The sequence below is a fragment of the Peromyscus leucopus genome, chromosome 1 (assembly GCF_004664715.2).
Source record: "Peromyscus leucopus breed LL Stock chromosome 1, UCI_PerLeu_2.1, whole genome shotgun sequence".
NCBI lineage: Eukaryota > Metazoa > Chordata > Mammalia > Rodentia > Cricetidae > Peromyscus > Peromyscus leucopus.
This window is the reverse complement of record NC_051063.1, coordinates 106,638,819-106,657,509: the sequence shown is the minus strand read 5'-3', so window position 1 is coordinate 106,657,509 and position 18,691 is coordinate 106,638,819. Positions and strand designations below refer to the sequence as shown.

At 53.5% G+C, this 18,691-nt stretch overlaps 1 protein-coding gene across 1 annotated transcript in view; it reads left to right on the top strand.

Moving 5' to 3' along the window:
• Positions 1 to 16,246, top strand: part of LOC114698642 (guanylate cyclase D-like) — a 41,628-nt gene extending 25,382 nt beyond the window's left edge. Inside the window, 7 exon segments of the mRNA XM_028877419.2 lie at positions 1,159 to 1,322; positions 4,815 to 5,007; positions 9,807 to 9,981; positions 10,719 to 10,817; positions 11,626 to 11,720; positions 13,474 to 13,559; positions 16,103 to 16,246. Of these exon segments, the coding sequence (XP_028733252.1) occupies positions 1,159 to 1,322; positions 4,815 to 5,007; positions 9,807 to 9,981; positions 10,719 to 10,817; positions 11,626 to 11,720; positions 13,474 to 13,559; positions 16,103 to 16,211 (921 nt within the window). The 3' untranslated portion in view covers positions 16,212 to 16,246.
• Positions 16,247 to 18,691: the final 2,445 nt, after the last annotated feature.

The window sequence follows — 18,691 nt, the reverse complement described above, 5'->3', positions numbered from 1 at the left end:
CTTCACAGATGACCATCTGGAGCTCAGGGTTAACAAGCTCCAGGGCTCACAATGATGGGGGGAGGGGGTACACGAGTTAGAATGAGCCACAGGTGCCTAAAGCACCAGGCTGCCATCTTCCTGGGGAGGGTAGAAGTCATCCTAGCTAGAAAGCCGGGGGAGGAGGCACTGGCCCTGAGTCAAGGGCAACTGTGAGAAAGGCGGCTGTCTGAGGCCCATGGCAGAGAAGGCTGTGTGGACGCGCACCGTGCTTGGCGTGATGAAGGTGGGAATGCGCCACACATCAGGGAGGGTGGGGGCAGAGGGCTCAACCAGCTGTGCCTGCTTGCACCTGCTGTTTCAGATAACTGACCTCCCCTGTTCTCTTAGCCTCCTGCTGTGAGGGCTGGGAAGAGGTGCCAGTTGTGGCCACAGTGTCCTGATATGAGACCCGAGAGAGGCTCTGTCTGCTGGGCAGTGGCGGTAGCTGTGTGTCTTTAGAACAATGGGTTTAGGCCTCCGTTGTCTGCCTGGGTGTTGGTGGATTGTGCGATCTATGTTTCCATTTTGGTTTTGTTGCTAAGAAGCTTGTCTCTAAATAATGATCAATTTCTACACGGAAACCTCACTCCTGGATTTGACCTTTTTTTCCCCTTAATCTTTAGTTTTCTTTGGTTCTAATGCCCTCAGATATTTAGAGAGGTAGAATAAAATGGAATTTTATATATTCTACTTATCCATTTGTCCATCCTTCCATCCATCTGTCTGTCCATTCATCACTTATCCATCACTCATCCACCCATTCACTCATCATGTCCCCATTCATCCATTTACCCATCCATAATGACTCTATCTATCCATCCATCTATCTGCCTTTGAGAGGAACACAGAGGATCCTGCCTACAAAATCACTATGAAACCACATGTAATCTAGCTGTATGTTTGTCGATGATAATGCTTGTCTGGACACAAACTCCTCTGCTAAGCTTCTGTTCCTACTTACCCACCCCATCCAGAGGTTCCCCCACATCCCTCTGAGCCCCTGTGTCCTGCTGATTCACATGTCTGCCTCCACTTCAACCCATCTCCCCAGGCAGAGTTCTGTCTGGCTCACTCCCCAGCTGTGGGCAGGAGGCACTGATTCTTATGAGTGAAACCGAGACCTTGTTCTCTCTCTAGTTCAAAAGCATCAACCAAGGCAAGAAGACGAGTGTTGCTGACTCCATGCTGAGGATGCTGGAGAAGTATTCCCAGAACCTGGAGCGCCTGGTCCAGGAGCGGACTGAGGAGCTGGAACTGGAGAGGCGGAAGACAGAAAGGCTGCTCTCACAAATGCTCCCTCCGTGAGTGGCCCGGGGATGCGAGTGTGCTTCTACTTTCCTCCGGGACGTGCTCAGAGAACCTGGCCTCCAATTCATTCCTGCTTACTTACTGTGTGAGCGCGCACACACACACACACACACACACACACACACACACACACACACACACACACACAAGTGCCTGGGGGCACAAAGGTCTTTGCGCTCACAGACATGCACTAGGTTCTTATCCTTCCTAAGGCCATGACCCTTTAATACAGTTCTTCATGTTGTGGTGACCCCCAACCATAAGATTATTTTTGTTGCTACTTCAAGTCTGTAATTTTGCAACTGTTATGAATTATAAAATCTGTGTTTTCCCATGGTATTAGGTGACCCCTGTGAAATGAAATGTCATTTGACCCTGCAAAGGGTCACAACCCACATGCTAAGAACCATGGCACTAGAGGAACCTCGAATGTTAAACACACAGGGTTGTTCCTTCAAGGAAAAGAAAACAAGACCCATTTTCCACCCAGAAGGCTAGAACAGACATGCTTTCTAGCCTGGTGACCTTTGTACCAGAGCTGGTACCTGACCTCCCCAGACCCTTCTCATAGAATTGTCTTCCTCGGTCACTCTATAGAACCTATCTTTATGGAAGGTGTCACATGCACTTTACAAAGAGTTTCAAATAGTCAGGTCTCATGTGTACTTAGCTTATTTTGTTCCTCAAGGAGATTTAGGCATGCTTTGTTGTGCATGTGGGATTGAGTTAATCATCGAAAGAATAGTTCTTCACCAGATTGTGCTGTGCTTAAATATGCCTGAAGTGAACAACTTGGAGTCAGACTCCTGAAGTTTGAACCAACGCTGGCTACTGAGTGATATTGCACCAAACTGCCTTCTTGCCTCTAGGGGCTCTTCCTAGACCCCCGCTGCCCACAAAGGTCCCAGAGACTCTCTCAACAGATGCCCAACATGTGAGGCTTGACCCTCAGAGAAGTTAAGACTTTTTTCTTTAAATAGAAGTGGAGGATAGGCGTTTGATCCTCTCACCTGAGGAGTCCCGGCGGTAAGGGAGAGAGAGAAATAGCATGGATTCTTCTCATTCCTCTAAGGCAGAGCATTTTATATGATTATTGAGGTGTCTGTTAAAAATCCAAAGGAGCAAAATACCTGAAGCAACAGCTCTGCGGCTTTGTGCAGGTGACTGTAAAATTCAATCCTTGGTTTCCTGACTAAGGAACAAGGGGCACAAAATCCCTGTCAGTTATTTTGCGATCTGGACTGCAGGAATGTATTTCTTGGACCCTCTTTAAGAGGACTGTAATAAAGAGGAGGATCCTCCAGTCACATTTCGGCAAGGGCAAGGCTTGCTGAGGGCCGCGGGGCTCTCACCCTCGCTCGAGCGGTGGCAGTGTCGCTGAGGAGCTGCCCTTGAGGCTGTCCCTGGTCCCTCGTGCCCAGCTCGAGGCTCCAAGCTCCAACCACGCCCCAGACCCCTTGCCTTTTCCCAAGATGCAAAAAGGGAAAACACTGAGGTAAGAAATAGTGATCCAGAACTTACAAGGATGGTAAACCTTTAGACTCCCAGGGGCAACCCCCAGCCCCAGAATCAAGGGAGAAATTGACCCAGTGTGGATTTGTCAGTATGGCTTGACCTTTCATGGGGAAAAATTAAAACAGGCCCATCTTCTAGTTCAGGAACAGTTACAATTAGGACATATAGAACCTCCAGTCAGTCCTTGGAATTCCCTTCTTTCTGTAATTCACAACAAAAAACAACAAAGAATAATTTCCGACTGTTACATGATCTCAGAAGCATAAATGCTATTATGAAAACAGTGGGCGGCCTCCAGCCAGGGCCCCCCCCACTCCTACTGTGGTTCCTCAAGGACATTAGATTCTCACAGTTGACTTAAAAGACTGCTTTTTCTATATTCCTTTACAGCTTGATGATAAGGAATATTTTTTGCATTCTCTGTTTCCACTTTATTCAGTCAACAGCCAAGGACCCAATGTCAGTGGAAAATTTTACCACAAGAGATGAAACATAGCCCCACATGGGCCAACAGTTGTGGGGGGTCTCTGTGACCTTTTCAAGCATCAGAGCGACCAGCCACTGGAGGCAAGAAGGTAGTTTGGGGCAACACCACTCAGTAGCCAGCATTGGTTCAAACTTTGGGAGTCTGACTCTGAGTTGTTCACTTCAGGCATATTTAAGCACAACAAAGTGAAGAACTATTGTTTCGATGATTAACTCAATCCCGCATGCACAACAAAGCATGCCCAAATCTCCTTGAGGAACAAAATAAGCTAAGTACAGAGCTGACTATTTGAAACTCTTCATAAAGTGCATGTGACACCTTCCGTAAAGTTGGGTTCTATAGAGCGACTGAGGAAGACAATTCTATGAGAAGGGTCTGGGGAAGGTCAGGTATCAGTCTGGCCAAATAGATTGCACAAAGGTCACCAGGCTAGAAAGCATGTCTGTTCCAGCCTTCTGGGTGGAAAACAGGTTTTGTATTCTTTTCCTTGAAGGAACAACCCTGTGTGCTTAACATTCTAGGTTCCCCTAGTGAATGTCTGTAAGCACAAACAGCTTCATGCCCCCTACTTCATTTTGGCACTTGAGTGCACACATATGAGCACAGAGGTCAACATCAAGTATCATGTCTTAGAATACCTTCCGTGTTGGTTTTTTGAGATAGAATTTCTCTTCATGGTCTGCAGTTTGGCTGGGCTGACAAGCAATCCCAGAGGCCTTCCGGGCTCTGCCTCCTCAGTCCTGGAATTACAAGCATGCATACCACCCTGGACTTTTATGTGTGTTCTGGGAATCAAACTCAGGTCCTCACTCTTGCACAGCACCTTTACTAACTGAACTATCCCCCCCCTCCCCAGCCTCATTTCTTCTCATTTATCTAACTTATTTTTCTAGCCTTTCCCCATGCACTGGGCACTGAGCTATGTAGACAAGTGTTGAGCTCCTGCTGCCCAACCTTGGGAGCAAGGAGTGGCCACAGAGCTCCTAGATCACTGCCAAGAAAGTCAGGACAGGTCCGTACAGCATAGCTGGCACATTGGTGTAACTGGAGGCTTTTCTCCACCCCACCACATTCTGCAGTCAATTCCCAAATTATCACTCAGAGGCTTATATTAATTATAAATGTTTGGCTGATGGCTCAGGCTTATTACTAGCTAGCTCTTACATTTAAATTAACCCATATTTCTTATTTATGCTTTGCCACATGATTCGTGGCTTGTTACCTCATTTTTTACAGGTCTTGCTTCCTTGGTGGCTGGGTGGTGGTTCCCTGACTCCTCCCTTTTTCTCCCTTTATCTCTGTTTGGTGTTCCCACCCAGCCTTATTATGCCTGGCTGTAGGCCAAAACAACTTTGTTATCAACCAATGAGAGAAACACATATTCACAGCATACAGATGGACATCCCACAGCACACTGGCCAACCTGGAACAGCCTCTCAACTGTAAAAGCAGGGTCCTCACCTGGCCCCTCCCATCCTTTCAGGTCTGTTGCCAATGCTCTAAAGATGGGGACAACTGTGGAGCCAGAGTACTTTGACCAGGTCACCATCTATTTCAGTGACATCGTGGGCTTCACCACCATCTCAGCCTTGAGCGAGCCCATTGAGGTGGTGGGTTTCCTCAATGACCTCTACACGCTGTTTGATGCTGTTCTGGACAGCCATGATGTGTATAAGGTGAGGACAACCAGAGACTCGCCCTCTCTTCCTCCCTCTGCAGCTGCGCGCCGCAAATTTGTTTCCGTCCACATACCTGTGCATTTGTGCCAATTAACTGTTGCTGTGTAATGAATAATCTCAAAGTCCAGTAGCGTACAATGAAACCATTGGTTACAAGCTTCAGTATGAGCTGGAAGACACTCCTGGACTCACACACGTCTCTGGCTAGCTGCAGGCAAGGTGGGCATCTTTGTACTCTTAGCTTGGTTTTCTGCATCTCTGGAACCTTGACTTGAGGGGTTCGGCTCTGGCCCGTAGTCTCTCTGAGATGGTTCCCCTGCACGGAACATGGCTGAGTTCTGAGGGAGGGCAGAAGCATGCTGCCTTCTTGAGCTCTAGCCTGGGATTCGCACACTGCTTTCCTTGACAAATTCTGTTGGCCAAGGAAGACAGTATGGCAACACTAGATGTGGATGGGAGCTGTGGTAGCCACATTGCAGGGATGTGGATCCAAGGAGAGATGGACAGTGTCATTTGAGTTTATTTGTTCACAGTGTCCCCATGTCCATGGTCTGTCTGTTTATCCTTTAACATTTTCATGGGCAGGCGCTTTTGTGCTTGGAACATGGGTATAGAGACAAGCCAGCTCTGGTCCCCACCTTGTGGGGAGACAGGCACTAGGGGTCTTGGCAGAGGCACCAAGACCTTCTATGACCTGTTTCTGATGTCTCGAGATCCTGGGTTTGGTTCCAGCATGGCCAAATGTGTTGCTTTGGCCAAATATCTTCCCCTCTCTGGGTCTGTTTCCTCATCTGTGGATCAGACAACCTCCATCCTGCAGTTCACGGAGGACATAGAAGCGTGTGTCAGCTGCAATGGGAGAGCAAGTCGCTCACTGATTCCTCCACAGCTCTGCTGTGCTGTAGAGACCCTCCTGCAACCCAGCCTCCCACACCCCTGCCTCCCACACCCCTGCCTCCCGCACCCCTGCCTCCCGCACCCCTGCCTCCCACACCCCTGCCTCCCACACACCTGCCTCCCACACACCTGCCTCCCACACACCTGCCCCCCCACACCTGCCTTCCACACACCTGCCTCCACACACCTGCCTTCCACACACCTGCCTCCCACACCCCTGCCCCCCACACCTGCCTTCCACACACCTGCCTTCCACACACCTGCCTCCCACACACCTGCCTCCCACCCCTGCCTCCCACACTCCTGCCTCCCCGCACACCCTGCCTCCCACACCCCTGCCTCCCACACCCCTGCCTCCCACACCCCTGCCTCCCACACCCCTGCCTCCCACACACCTGCCTCCCACACACCTGCCTCCCACACACCTGCCTCCCACACCCCTGCCTCCCACACCCCTGCCTCCCCACCCCTGCCTCCCACACCCCTGCCTCCCACACACCTGCCTCCCACACACCTGCCTCCCTCACCCCTGCCTCCCACACCCTGCCTCCCCACACCTGCCTCCCACACCCCTGCCTCCCACACCCCTGCCTCCCACCCCTGCCTCCCACACCCTGCCTCCCACACCCCTGCCCCCACCACACCTGCCTCCCACACACCTGCCTCCCACACACCTGCCCCCCCACACCTGCCTCCCACACACCTGCCTCCCACACACCTGCCTCCCACACACCTGCCTCCCACACACCTGCCTCCCACACACCTGCCCCCCCACACCTGCCTCCCACACCCCTGCCCCCCACACCCCTGCCTCCCACACACCTGCCTCTTATGTCGGTCTAGGAGCTGGTGCCCCGGGCAGCTCCAGATGTGACAGAGAACGTGGGGATGGGGGTCCAGGTGTCATCCCACTCAAGCCCTGTTGGCTTTTATCCTGAGTGTGGTTCAGCAACTCCTTGGAGCCATAGCCCTTGGGGGATAGGGCAGGGGTAGAAGCCTGAAGGAGTCAGGGGATGGAGCAGGCATTTGTAGTGTCTGTCCCAGCACTTATGGAACACCTACTGTATACAGGATGCTGTGTTAAGGGCTTCGTGTGAGAAGTGCTGGCCCCTCTGACTTACAGATGGCTTAGTGAACCTGAGGCTTGAACCTGCACTTGGGTCCTCAGCCCCTTGTAGACGTCACCCTCTTCATGATGTAGATTCTCCTGGGATAAGATGGCAGGTCACGAAGGCCCCCACAAGCCCTCTGGAGTTGACCCACCTCTTCTCTGAGTGCCTTTGCTGCCGCTCCTTCTCCGTGGACCTCCACATTTCCCTGAGAGTTCGAGTCTCACCACCAGACCTTTTCACTTGCTCCTTCCTCTTTCTGGTTCATGCACCTCTTTCCTCTCTGCCTGCCCCCCAGTTAGCCGTCCTTCCAGTCTCCCATTTGCTCGCTCGCCTCCAGACCTGGTGAGGTGCTTTGGTTGGCACCCTCAAAATCCCCCCTGACGGCACTTGGCGACTTAATCCTGAGGCCCAGAGAGGAAGGAGACCTGCCCAGGGCAGACAGACAGAAGCAGAGCCAGCAGGAACTAGAGCGTGCACAGGCTGCCATGGGCACTAGCCCCTGCAGACAGCACAGTGGGTGACCCACAGAGGCCTTTGCCACTGCCACTGGAGACTTTAGACACCCCTCCCCCTCTGCCTGCCGGGGAGTGGGGCGGTACTCCACGCTCCAAGTGGTGTCTGGCAGCCTCCTGTGGGCCCCACAGGTGTCTCCCCGAGCCCACGAGCTTTGATCCGCCCTGAGTCACCCTGGCCTGTCTCTCCTGCCTCTGCTAATCTTTCCTCACACATGTGTCCCTCCCAGCTCTGAATCACGCCTTGGCTTGTGCTCTGAACTCTGGCCAAGAGGCCTGCATCTTCCCGGCAGAGGGAAATGAAATCAAACAAGGCCTGCACAGCTCTCCAGATGTGGGGAACAGCAGGCCCAGTCCCTGTGATGTGTGATGCGTCTCTCATCACTCCCACCATCTGCCTTGGTTTCCCCCCCATCAGCAGCAGGATCTAGTTACAGCTTTGAATCTTTTCTGGTCTGAAAAGCAGCCATTCAAACAAACACTTGCTGCATGTGTGGGGATGGGGGGGGAGAGTAGGGGAGGGGTGAGGGTTAGGAGGAGGGGTGGGGTGGGGGTGAAAAGACCACCCCAGCATCACCATCGCTAAGTAAGCACGTTTCTGTATGTAGTGTGGAATTGAGTGCTGGGGCTCAGGGCCTCGGACAAGGCGTGAGGCCGTACATAGGAGGACAAGGGTGTGACTACCCAGCTTGGCCTGGGTGTAGAGGTGTGAGGCAGGCCCTGGCCATCTAAGCTCTCAAACAGCGTGAACTTGTCCACCCTCCGAGCCTGAAGCTCCTGTTAGTGACGCAGGGTTGAAGGGCCTGTGGTTCAGGACAGTCTGATGACTAGGAGAGAAGGTGCTGTCTTTACCCAGTCACGACATAATGCCAGCACTGGCTGACCGCCGGGGATTCCCGACTCCCAGGCTTCCACTGGAAACCTGGGAGGAAGAAGTATGCATGCCGAGCAAGTACCTTAGGAGGGGGAGCTTGGCCTGAAGGTCTTCACGGCAAGCCTCGCTTAGCCCTTGGTAGGATGATTTAGCCCTTAACACATGTGAGGCTCAGAGAGGGCAAGATCCCCGCCTGAGGTTACACAGTGAGCCAGTAGCACAGTTAGACCCCACTAGCACGCTCACTAGATTTCAGACCCGAGTCTGCTTCTCTGTTGTAACCGCCCTGCCCCCAGCCACCTCTGAAGGAAGCAGAACATACCTTACAGGCAGTCACAGTCACCAGGCATCTCTGGGCACATCACCTCTATGAGGGCCAGTGTGGGGCTGAGCTGAGCTCGGAAGTACTGGGCTGTGGGAGGGCCAGCTGGTGAGAGGCAGGGGTACATGGCTGAGGTGGGGTGCGGCAGGGGGATGTCCCAAGAAACAAACAACTCTGATGGTGGAGGGGTGCCGTGGAGGGGCGTCACACCAACCTCGGGTCCTGAGGTTGGCAGGGGCTCTGTGAGGCAGGGTTACAGCTGGCTTTGTCAGCTCATTCCACTTGCGGCTCACGGAGAAGCTGTAGCTGCAAGAGAAGCCCTCTGCCTGTGCCAGCGGCAAGCTGGGCGACAGTGTCTGTCTGTTCCGAATTTCTTTCCTTTACCCTCCTCCTCCTTTTTAGTGTGTGTGTATGTGTGTGTGTGTGTGTGTGTGTGTGTGTTGTGTGTGTGTGTGTGTGTGTGTTTAAGGAAGAAACAAACACATAGTGGGTATGTGTTTGTGTACACGTGTGTGGAGAGCAGAGGACAACATGTGGGGATCAGTTCCCTCCTTCCACCATGAGGATTTGGAGGATCAAACTCAAGTCGCCAAGCTCAGCTACATGCACCCTTACCCACTGAGTCATTTCAAGCCTCCCCCGACCCCTTCTTCTTTTGAGTCAGGTCTTACTATATAGCCCAAGGATTGCTCGCCTCAAACTTGCAGCAATCCTCCTGCCTCAGCCTCATGAGTGCAAGGATCACAGACTGCTCTAGGCTGCCCTAGAACCCACTTTCTTCCCAGTATCCATGGAAGCCAGTAGAGTCGGGACCCAGACTGTCCCTGATAGGTGCTCTCTGCAGATGAAGCCCTGGCTGGCTGCTGTGTCCTCGAGCACGCTGCTTCCTGGGTCTGCTATCAGAGACAGACTATAGACAGAGGCCACCTGAAACTCACGGCCCAGTGCTGAGTGCCTGGGCCTGGAAGTCTAGCAGAGGCTGTGGAGTGCGTGAGGTCTGGGGCTGGAGGCCTCCTGATCGGTGGCATGTAGGTTTGGGTGTGGGACAGGCTCTTTCAACAGGCGATTGTCATTTGCAGGTAGAGACCATCGGAGATGCCTACATGGTGGCATCTGGGCTCCCTCGGCGCAATGGGAGTCGGCATGCGGCTGAGATCGCCAACATGGCCCTGGACATACTTAGCTATGCGGGCAACTTCCGCATGAGGCATGCACCCGATGTGCCCATCCGCGTCAGGGCCGGTTTGCACTCAGGTAGGCAGAGGGCTGGAGGCCAGGGTCAGGCCTCTCAGAACTCCCAGGGTGGTGGGTGCTGCATCTGAGCCTCTGGCATCCAGACACTGCCAGAAAGGCTTTGTGACCTTTGGCTACCTTTTGCCAAAGGATCTGGGCACTCGGATTCACAGACTTGACTTGGTTCGTGATGGTCTGCCCTTAGCATCTGGTTGAGGGCATCTGATTCCACATGGAGAAGCCGTTGGTCTGATAGAAGAGGCAGAAATCTCCTATAGATATGGGGGCAACTAAATGTCTGCTGACCTGGGTGTGGGCAGGGTCTCTATGGCTCCTCCCCTCTGTGGCTCCCTCCTGCAGGATCAAGTGCAGAGTGGAGGCCCCCCCTGTAGCCCCAAAGCCCTCACTGACCTCTCCAGCCTCCCCGCTGTGGCTCCCCACCAGCTCCTCACCCACACTTAGCTGTGGTTTCCCAGGCCTTCAAACCTGCCGTCTCCTGCCCGTCCATCTTCTTTTCAAGACATAAGTCAGCTATCACGCCTCTGGGTTGCTTCCCTCACCCCAGGACTGGGCACTGTCTCCCTGTGGCCCACACGGCTGGGTCTAGAATATGCACCGCCCCTTTGGTGTTGCCGTTGACTCCAGACAGCACGCTCCTCAGCTGGGGACACACAAAAGGTGGTGTGGTGACTTGGGGAGGCTGATGCTGAGACCTCTGTCAGGCCTCCTGGAGCTCCCTGGGCACATTTGGATTTCAGGGCCCTGCGTGGCAGGTGTTGTGGGTCTCACCATGCCTAGGTACTGCCTCTTTGGGGACACTGTCAACACTGCCTCCCGGATGGAATCCACGGGGCTGCGTGAGTATCCTCAACTTCTACCCTGCCCCCGGGGGAAGTCTTTCTCAGTAAACCCAAACTGGCCGTGGGAAGCAGTACTCGGTCAGCATGTCCCCACCTGGTGGGAGCATACCCTAGGTGACAGCAAGGTCACAGTAGGAGAGGATTTGTGTTCTCTAACTTTCCCTGGAGTTTTTTTTATGATGATCTCATGGGAGAATTAGCAGAGAAGACCGTGATTCAAGAGGCAGGAAAGCTGGGACCTCACCCTAGCTCTGCAACTGACTTGTCCAGTGTCCTTGAGCAGGCTCTGCCCGGAAGGCCTCGGTGTCCTCCTTTTACAGTGAGGTGACCCGCTTCCAGTTTGGGATTTTATTTGACTGCATGCCAACCCTGTTGTGCTAGGTCAGCTCCAACACCACCATGTAGACATCTCCAACATGTCAGGCCCTTGCTTGGGGAGGCCCTGCTCTGATGGCTTGGAGATGGCCACCCCAAACTGCCAGGTCTTAGGGCCTCTGCCTCTGTGTGTGTAGAGGGTGCTGTATCGTCCTAAGGTAGCTCTGTGCGCACACTGTGTAACTGGGTGTGGTAGCCCCACAGGTAAACACTGTGTTCCAGGGACCTCCCCTTCTAACGCTTCATCAACGTGATTTGTTTTTTCTTGGGGGCTCTTGTGCTGACCAGCTGTCTACGAGAGTGAGAGTCTGGGAGAAAGAATCATGCTCGTCATAGTTGTGTTGTGAGACTGGTTGGGACTAGAGTCGTGGCTCTTAGAGAAGTGGGTGCCACCAGGGAGTGGTGACTTGCTTTCTGCCTTTCTCCCCAGCATACAGAATCCACGTCAGCCGAAGCACCGTCCAGACCCTGCTCAGCCTCGATGAAGGCTACATGATCGATGTCAGAGGCCAGACTGAACTGAAGGTGAGCGACTGCCCTGGGGACCGTTTCAGCCGGCCAGTTCGTGTGAGCTGGACATAGAGGAGATCCTCTCTGCTCCCTAAATTTAGAATCAAGAAAGGTTTCTTCAGGGGCAGGGCAGAGAAGTGGTGGCTACTAGCAATCCACCTGTGTAGCATTCTGGTGCCCAACACACATAACACACATAACACATATAACACATATAACACATATAGCACACATAACACATAACACATAACACATATAGCACACATAACACACATGACACATATAACACATATAGCACACATAACACACATGACACATATAACACACATAACATGTAACACATATAACACGTGTAACATACATAACACATGTAACATATAGCACATTAAAACATGTAACACATATAACACACATAGCACATATAACACACAATAACACACATAACACAGCCCTCAGAGCAGTTGGGTCACATAGTTACCCTTGCATCACATAGTTGAGAGGATTCAATTAGAAAAGCAAAGACTAGCACATGACCCAGTCTGGTGAGGGCTCCGAGCTCGTTGCCGTCTCTATAACACTCCTGGGCTTCTGAGCATCCCCCAGAACCCAGTTCAGACGCCACCTCTCACTATACCCACCCTGGCCCAAGAACATCCCCACTTTCTCCAGTGGCTGTCATAACTTCTCTGTGCGCCCGTGAACAGCGCTCCACAGTGTGACCCTGGGCTGAGCTTGCCCGTGAGATCCTCCAAGGCACAGGAAAGTCTTGAATGCTGGCGTTTCCTTCCTTCCTTCCTTCCTTCCTTCCTTCCTTCCTTCCTTCCTTCCTTCCTTCCTTCCTTCCTTCCTTCCTTCCTCTTCCTTCCTTCCTTCTTTCCTTCCTTCCTTCTTTCCTTCCTTCCTTCCTTCTTTCCTTTCTTCCTTCTTCCTCCTCCTTCCCTTCCTCCCTCCCTCTTCCTTCCCTTCCTTCCTCTCCCTCCCTCCTCCCTCCCTCCCTCCTCCCTCCCTCCCTCCCTCCCTCTTCCCTCCTCTCTTTTTTTATGTAATGCTGGATGAAGGCAATGACTTCTCCTACCTCCCCCTCTTCTGTTCCCCCACCCCCAGTTCCTCTGCTAGGACCAGGCCTGACTAGGAGGCAGGGGCTGCCTAGTTTAAAGGCCACGCCCCTCCCTGGCTATGACTGGACCTCAGAATCAGGCATTCTTTGTGATTCACCTCACGACACTGTGGGATGATGCCACAGCACGAGGTGCCGCAGCAGGAGGCACCCGCCGAGGACATGGTCCTCAAGCTCCTGAGGGCCAATATCTGCCTGTGTCACCCTGGGCTTGACAGGGCTGAGGCAGGGGGAAAGCGTGGATGGGATGAGCCCGGGGCAGGACTGTTTGACTTGGGGACATGAGCGTCCTGAGAAACAGAGGACTGGGTCACAGAGGAACTCAGAGGGGTGGGCTAGCATAGGACCTCAGTGTCCTACAGCTCCCGCCCACATAATCTCAGGGGAGACTGCAGAGTCTTCCGAGGGAAGGCTGGAAGGAATTCTACAGGGCGCATGCCTCAGGTTTTAGCACTCCGGGCCTGCCTTCATCTCTTTAGCTGGTGGGTATTGTATTATTCAGTCCTCACCATAGCTTTAGGAGATAACAGGAAGCACAGAGAGCTGAAGTAAGTTGGCCGAAGTCCCGCAGCTGTCAAGAGGCAGAGCCAGACTTCTTGCCTGGAAAGTTTCCTCTGGGCCAGGGCCTCTCACCTCTTCTCTTTGTTCCAGGGGAAGGGCTTGGAGGAGACCTACTGGCTGACAGGGAAGGTGGGATTCTGTCGGCCCCTCCCTACACCTCTGTCAATCAGACCTGGGTGAGTGGGGAGGGAGTCCCCAAAGCCAGAACATGCCCCCATTAGAGATGATCGTTATTTTAGATTCGCAGAGACCTGATAAGACCTGAAAACCACATCACTGGCCCTGTGCTAACTAAGCACTGTCTGCACTGGTGGATGGGAGCTGTGTCTGCTGCACAGCCAGGCTGTTTGGGGTGCAACTGGGGGGCTCCACGATGCTCAGTTAGCCTGCACGAGAGCTTCCTGTATCCCCACAAAATCTTCACAAACAGACCATCTGTGGGGACACCACACAGGGGCCTGCCCTGCGCACCCAGCACAGAGGGTCTTTCTAGTCTGACCTGAGCATCTCTGACCTTATTACCATCTTCCACAGTCATGGGACTCATATTAAAAAGACACCAAAAGGCTGCATGAGGGAGACTCTCAGTGCTTGGGCCTCTGACTGCATACTCTGGCCTGCATCCTTGGGGACACCATGTCCTTCACTGGGGGCCATGTGGAACAGTAGCAGGTTGCTCCAACAGGCTGTCCCTCCCTCCCTCCCTCCCCCTCCCTCCCTCCCTCCCTTCCCTGCCTGCACAAGAGCCTCCACGAGCAAAGGCAACAGGCACAGGTGTTGTCAAAGAACAGAGAAGGTCCTGGGACCATGATGGCCAAGGGGTTCTGTCCACCAGGGGAGGTTGAGCTGGAAATGCATTGGGCCCTCCCAGATGACCCCACATTGGGTTAAAATTCTCCCTTCACCAGAGCCTCTAACTCAGCGGTTCTCAATCTGTGGGTTACGACGCGTTTGGGGCTCACATTTCAGATATTGACATTAAGATTCATAACAGTAGCAAAATTACAGCTATGAAGTAGCGACGAAATAATTTTATGATTGGGGGTCAGCACACCGTGAGGGACTGTACTAAAGGGTCTCAGCATTAGAGAGGCTGAGAACCTCGGCTCTAACTGGTTGCTCTTAGCCACTGCCTGGTCTGCCCTACCCAGCACTTGCTCTGCTGTTCCCGGCAGCTGGACACCTGCTCTTGGGCTTCTGAGCTGCCTCCCAAAGCACACCTCAAGTCTTCCCTCCAGGGCCTTTGCTCTTGAGGTTGCTATCGCTTAAAATGCCCTGCTACTCTCGAATTATTTATTTATTTATTTATTTATTTATTTATTTATTTATTTATTTATTTATGTCATTAAGTGTTTTTTGGTGGGGGTAGCACTGGGACCCCTCTCCTCCATTGAGCCACACCCCCACCAGCCCCGCCCCTTCCTATACTTCAGGCCTCAGGTCACAAGCTCCCTCTAAGCACCCGACCTGGTCACACCCTGATAAAGCCCCAGTCACCTCCTGCTGGGTCCCAGCCAGGCTCTGTCCATGTCCACATTCAGGAAAGCCCTGTCATCCCCTGACTACCCTGTCCTAGGACTGAGGACCTGCAGGCGTGGCCGCCATTTATCAACCGAAGCTCCCGCAGCTGATGGCTTTTCCATTCCTAGACAGAAACTTTAGAAAGTGCCAGAAACATTTTCATCTTCTGGCTCAGGGAGGGAGGAAACTGGAGATTAGCTGCAAGGAGCATTGCCTGACCCAGAGCCTCAGGCAGGTAGGGGAGGGTCTGTGTTCAGAGTGCAGGAACACACACACACACACACACACACACACGCACACGCACCACGCGCACGCACGCACGCACGCACGCACGCACACACACGTACTCAATCACACACACACACACGCACACGCACACGCACACGTACTCAATCACACACACACACGCACACGCACACGCACACGTACTCAATCACACACACAGGCACTCATGCACACACAAAGCATCTGCTTATACACACAATTTCCATCAAAAGCCAGGCAAAGATCAGGGACAGAAACCCTACCCCGACCATGCCGTGACATAGCCACCGTCCAGGGCAGCAGAACTCAGAGGGTCCTGCCCCATCACACCTCGGAGAGACTCCCCACACAGCTCCGTTTCTCTTCCCTCTGCCCTTCCCAAACACCATCAAAAGTATCCCTGCGGGCTGGGAGTGTGGTTCAGTGGCAGAATGCTTATCTAATATGTGTGAAGCCTTGGGTTTTACCCCGCAGTGTCAACAAACGTCCCCTGTGGATTGCTGTGAAGTCTTGGCTGTCCCTCAGACGCCTGCCTGCCTCGTTCTCTTGATCAAAGCAATGCCCCGGGGTTGGCCAGATCCAGGCACTACGGGGAGAGCATGAGAAAGTGAACGTGTATGAAGGGGTGTCCAGGGAACCCCTTGTCCCAATGCCTCCTAGAGTCATATCCCAAGTAGGCACAGAGGGGTGGGTGGCCGGCCACACAGGCAGATGAGGAGTCACTGTGTGGCCATGGAGAAGACACCACATGTTTGAGCATTGCTCCCACAGTGCAAAAGGTGGGGAAGATCAAGCCGGTGTGCCCAGGGTGCCCAGGGCGGCCTGCTGGGTGTCAGCAGACACAGAGTGGAAGACATGTCTGCCACGTTTAAAAGCCACCTATCACTATTGTTCCAGCACTTGTTTCTGATCCTCATCTTTCCTTTCTCCTCAGAGACCCATGGCAGGACCGCATAAACCAAGAAATCCGGACCGGCTTTGCCAAAGCGCGCCAGGGTCTGGCTGAGCCCGGGAGGTCAGGGGAGGCTGAGCCAGGTCCCTGATAGGAAGTTAGTGGGTGGACCCAAGGCAGCCAAGATGCCCCCACCACCACCCCCTGCGAGCTCCCTGGTGATCTGCCACCCATGAGTGACACGAACTAGTGACTCCCAGGGTGTCCTTACGTCCTGCCAGGGACACAATAAAAGTAGAAATACTCCCTTCCGCCCCGCAGTTCTTTACTCTGAGTTGGACAAGGCATTTTGATGCAGAGAGCGCACTGTTTCCAAGCCCCTGGCTCTATGGAGGACCCTGTCCCCACCACATGGCCAAGGGGCAAGGCAGAGTAAGGAGGGCTGTGCACAGCTCTTCTGGGGAAAGTAAAAGCCAGGCAGGTGAGGGCTCCTCAGACCGGGACGGCGCCACACCCCTCCCCCACCACAGCACACAGAACCTGTGTGTTATCCTCTCTAAGAGCATCGGAGGATTCTCAGAGTGCTGAAAGTATATCCTTGGGCCCTCAGGAAGCTCCCAGCCCTGCCTATTCCCCTGCCTCATCAGAATCAGCCCACAACTTCAGCAGCTGGGAGCACTGTGCTGAGAGTCCAGTGTGTGCTCCCAGAATCTCAGGATGGGGGCAGGGGAGGGGCTGCAAATTCCTCAGCTGTCAGGAAAAGGGGAGTTCTATCATTCAGAAGAAGAAAGAAAAAAGCCCAACTCATTAAACTACGGCACATCAAAGAATGCTCCCCAAATCCCTGTGGGTGATTTCAGAGCCAGCGAAATCAGGCACACATGTAACTCATTTCCCCACTGAGGGGAGAAGCCTGGGGCAGGGGCGGGGTGTGGGGGGGAGGGGAGCCACTAAACAAACTCTCCTTCAAAAGATCCCTTGGGAGGGGGAGCTGCAGGACTTTATCCGGAGGGTTCTGGGAAAACCTGTCTAGGGTCACTGTGTCCAGAGTCCCTCTACCTGGCCTTCCCTATCTGTGTAACTTTGGGTCTTTTTAAGTAAGGACCAAGAAGACGTTCTGTCCCCCCCCCCCAGGGTGCTCCTGCTGCTGTCTACCTAAATGACCTTTGCCCTTTCCAACACCCAGTAAACCCCTACACACCTGTCAAAACCCACCTGAAAAGCCCCTTTCTCCTCCTCTTGCTACAGCCCCCTCCCCAGCCCTCCTCTGAATGACTTGGCAGTTACTATGGCTGTCATCACCGGGGCAGCAGCCTTACTCAGCTCATTCCTTTAGCCTAATGTCTCCGTAGACGCAGTCAAGAGGGACTGAATTGGTGAATGGACGGACATGTGACAAAGCTAAGAAGCCCATGGGCTTCTTATGACAATCCTTCCCTCCGGTGCTTGGACTCACGCTCACCCAGGACCCAGCAGTTTAGGCTCGGCCGCATGTCAGCTGGCCTTAGCATCTCTTGCCCAGCCCCTGCTCACAACCCCTCGGCTCCTCCAGCCCTGGGCCAGCCTGGGAGTTTCTTCCAGACCCTGGCTTCCACCCCTCCTGACAGATTCCTCCTCTTCTTCCAGGCTCTCTGCTCTCCACCACTTCCTACAGGAAGCCTTCCCTGAGGCCTTCACCCTCCCCTGAGTGCTATGCAAAGGGCGCCTTTCCTGACTCCTCCTCCCCAGCCATTCTGGCTATACCAACCTCTCTGCATACGCCTCTACGGCAAACCCGAGGCTTCCTGAGCAGTGCTGGGTCTACACCTTGCGTTTGTGACTCTGGTGTCTGGTCAATAGAGAAGGAACTTAGGGGGGCAGCAGAGATAGAGATGGCTACCACAGTCAGGTGAGCATCCGGGTAATGTTACTAATGTGTGTACTGATGAGTGAACACAGCTCAAAAGGGAGAGGCTACATTCTAGGGGAGGCTGTTAAATGTAGCAGATCAAGGACACAGGTATTGGTCATCTGCTATACACAGTCTCTGGCCAGCCTCGAGGTCCTGGGGAGAAGGCCAGCAGCTCCTTAATGAGAAGCCAAGGTCCCCAAGCCAATCCTGGCTCCCTTCCAAGGGTCTAAGGTCTGCCAGTCCCTCTTTCCAGACCCTCCTCACACGCTCCAGTCTCAGCAGGATGGGTCTTAAGACATCCACTAGGGGGCAGGCAAGGCATTCCAGAAACATGGCTTTTTCAGCCGCGGGCTGCTGGCTCACTCAGCTGCAGCAACTTGCCTGGGGACCCCACCTGACCACTGAAGGGCAGTGAGAGATGACAATGTCCTGTCGCCGGGCAGAAGGCCTGGGGGCACTGAGAGGCCATGTCAAAGGGTTTACTGGGCTTCATTAGTCATGCTTCCTACCAAGTGACAAGTAGGTGCCGCTCGTTTTCAGCACTTTCCCTGGCTCATGTGGCTTATTGTATTGTACCCTCTCCTGGGAGGCAAGCCAGATTGTCCCATTCACAGACAGCCAGGCACTCAGTGGCAGGCCCTACCACTGATGGCTTTGGCCTGCCTTCTGGGCCCCAGACCACAGACACCTCCTTGAGGAGTCCCAGGTCTCCCGACTGTGCCAGACAGGTGGTGTCCTTG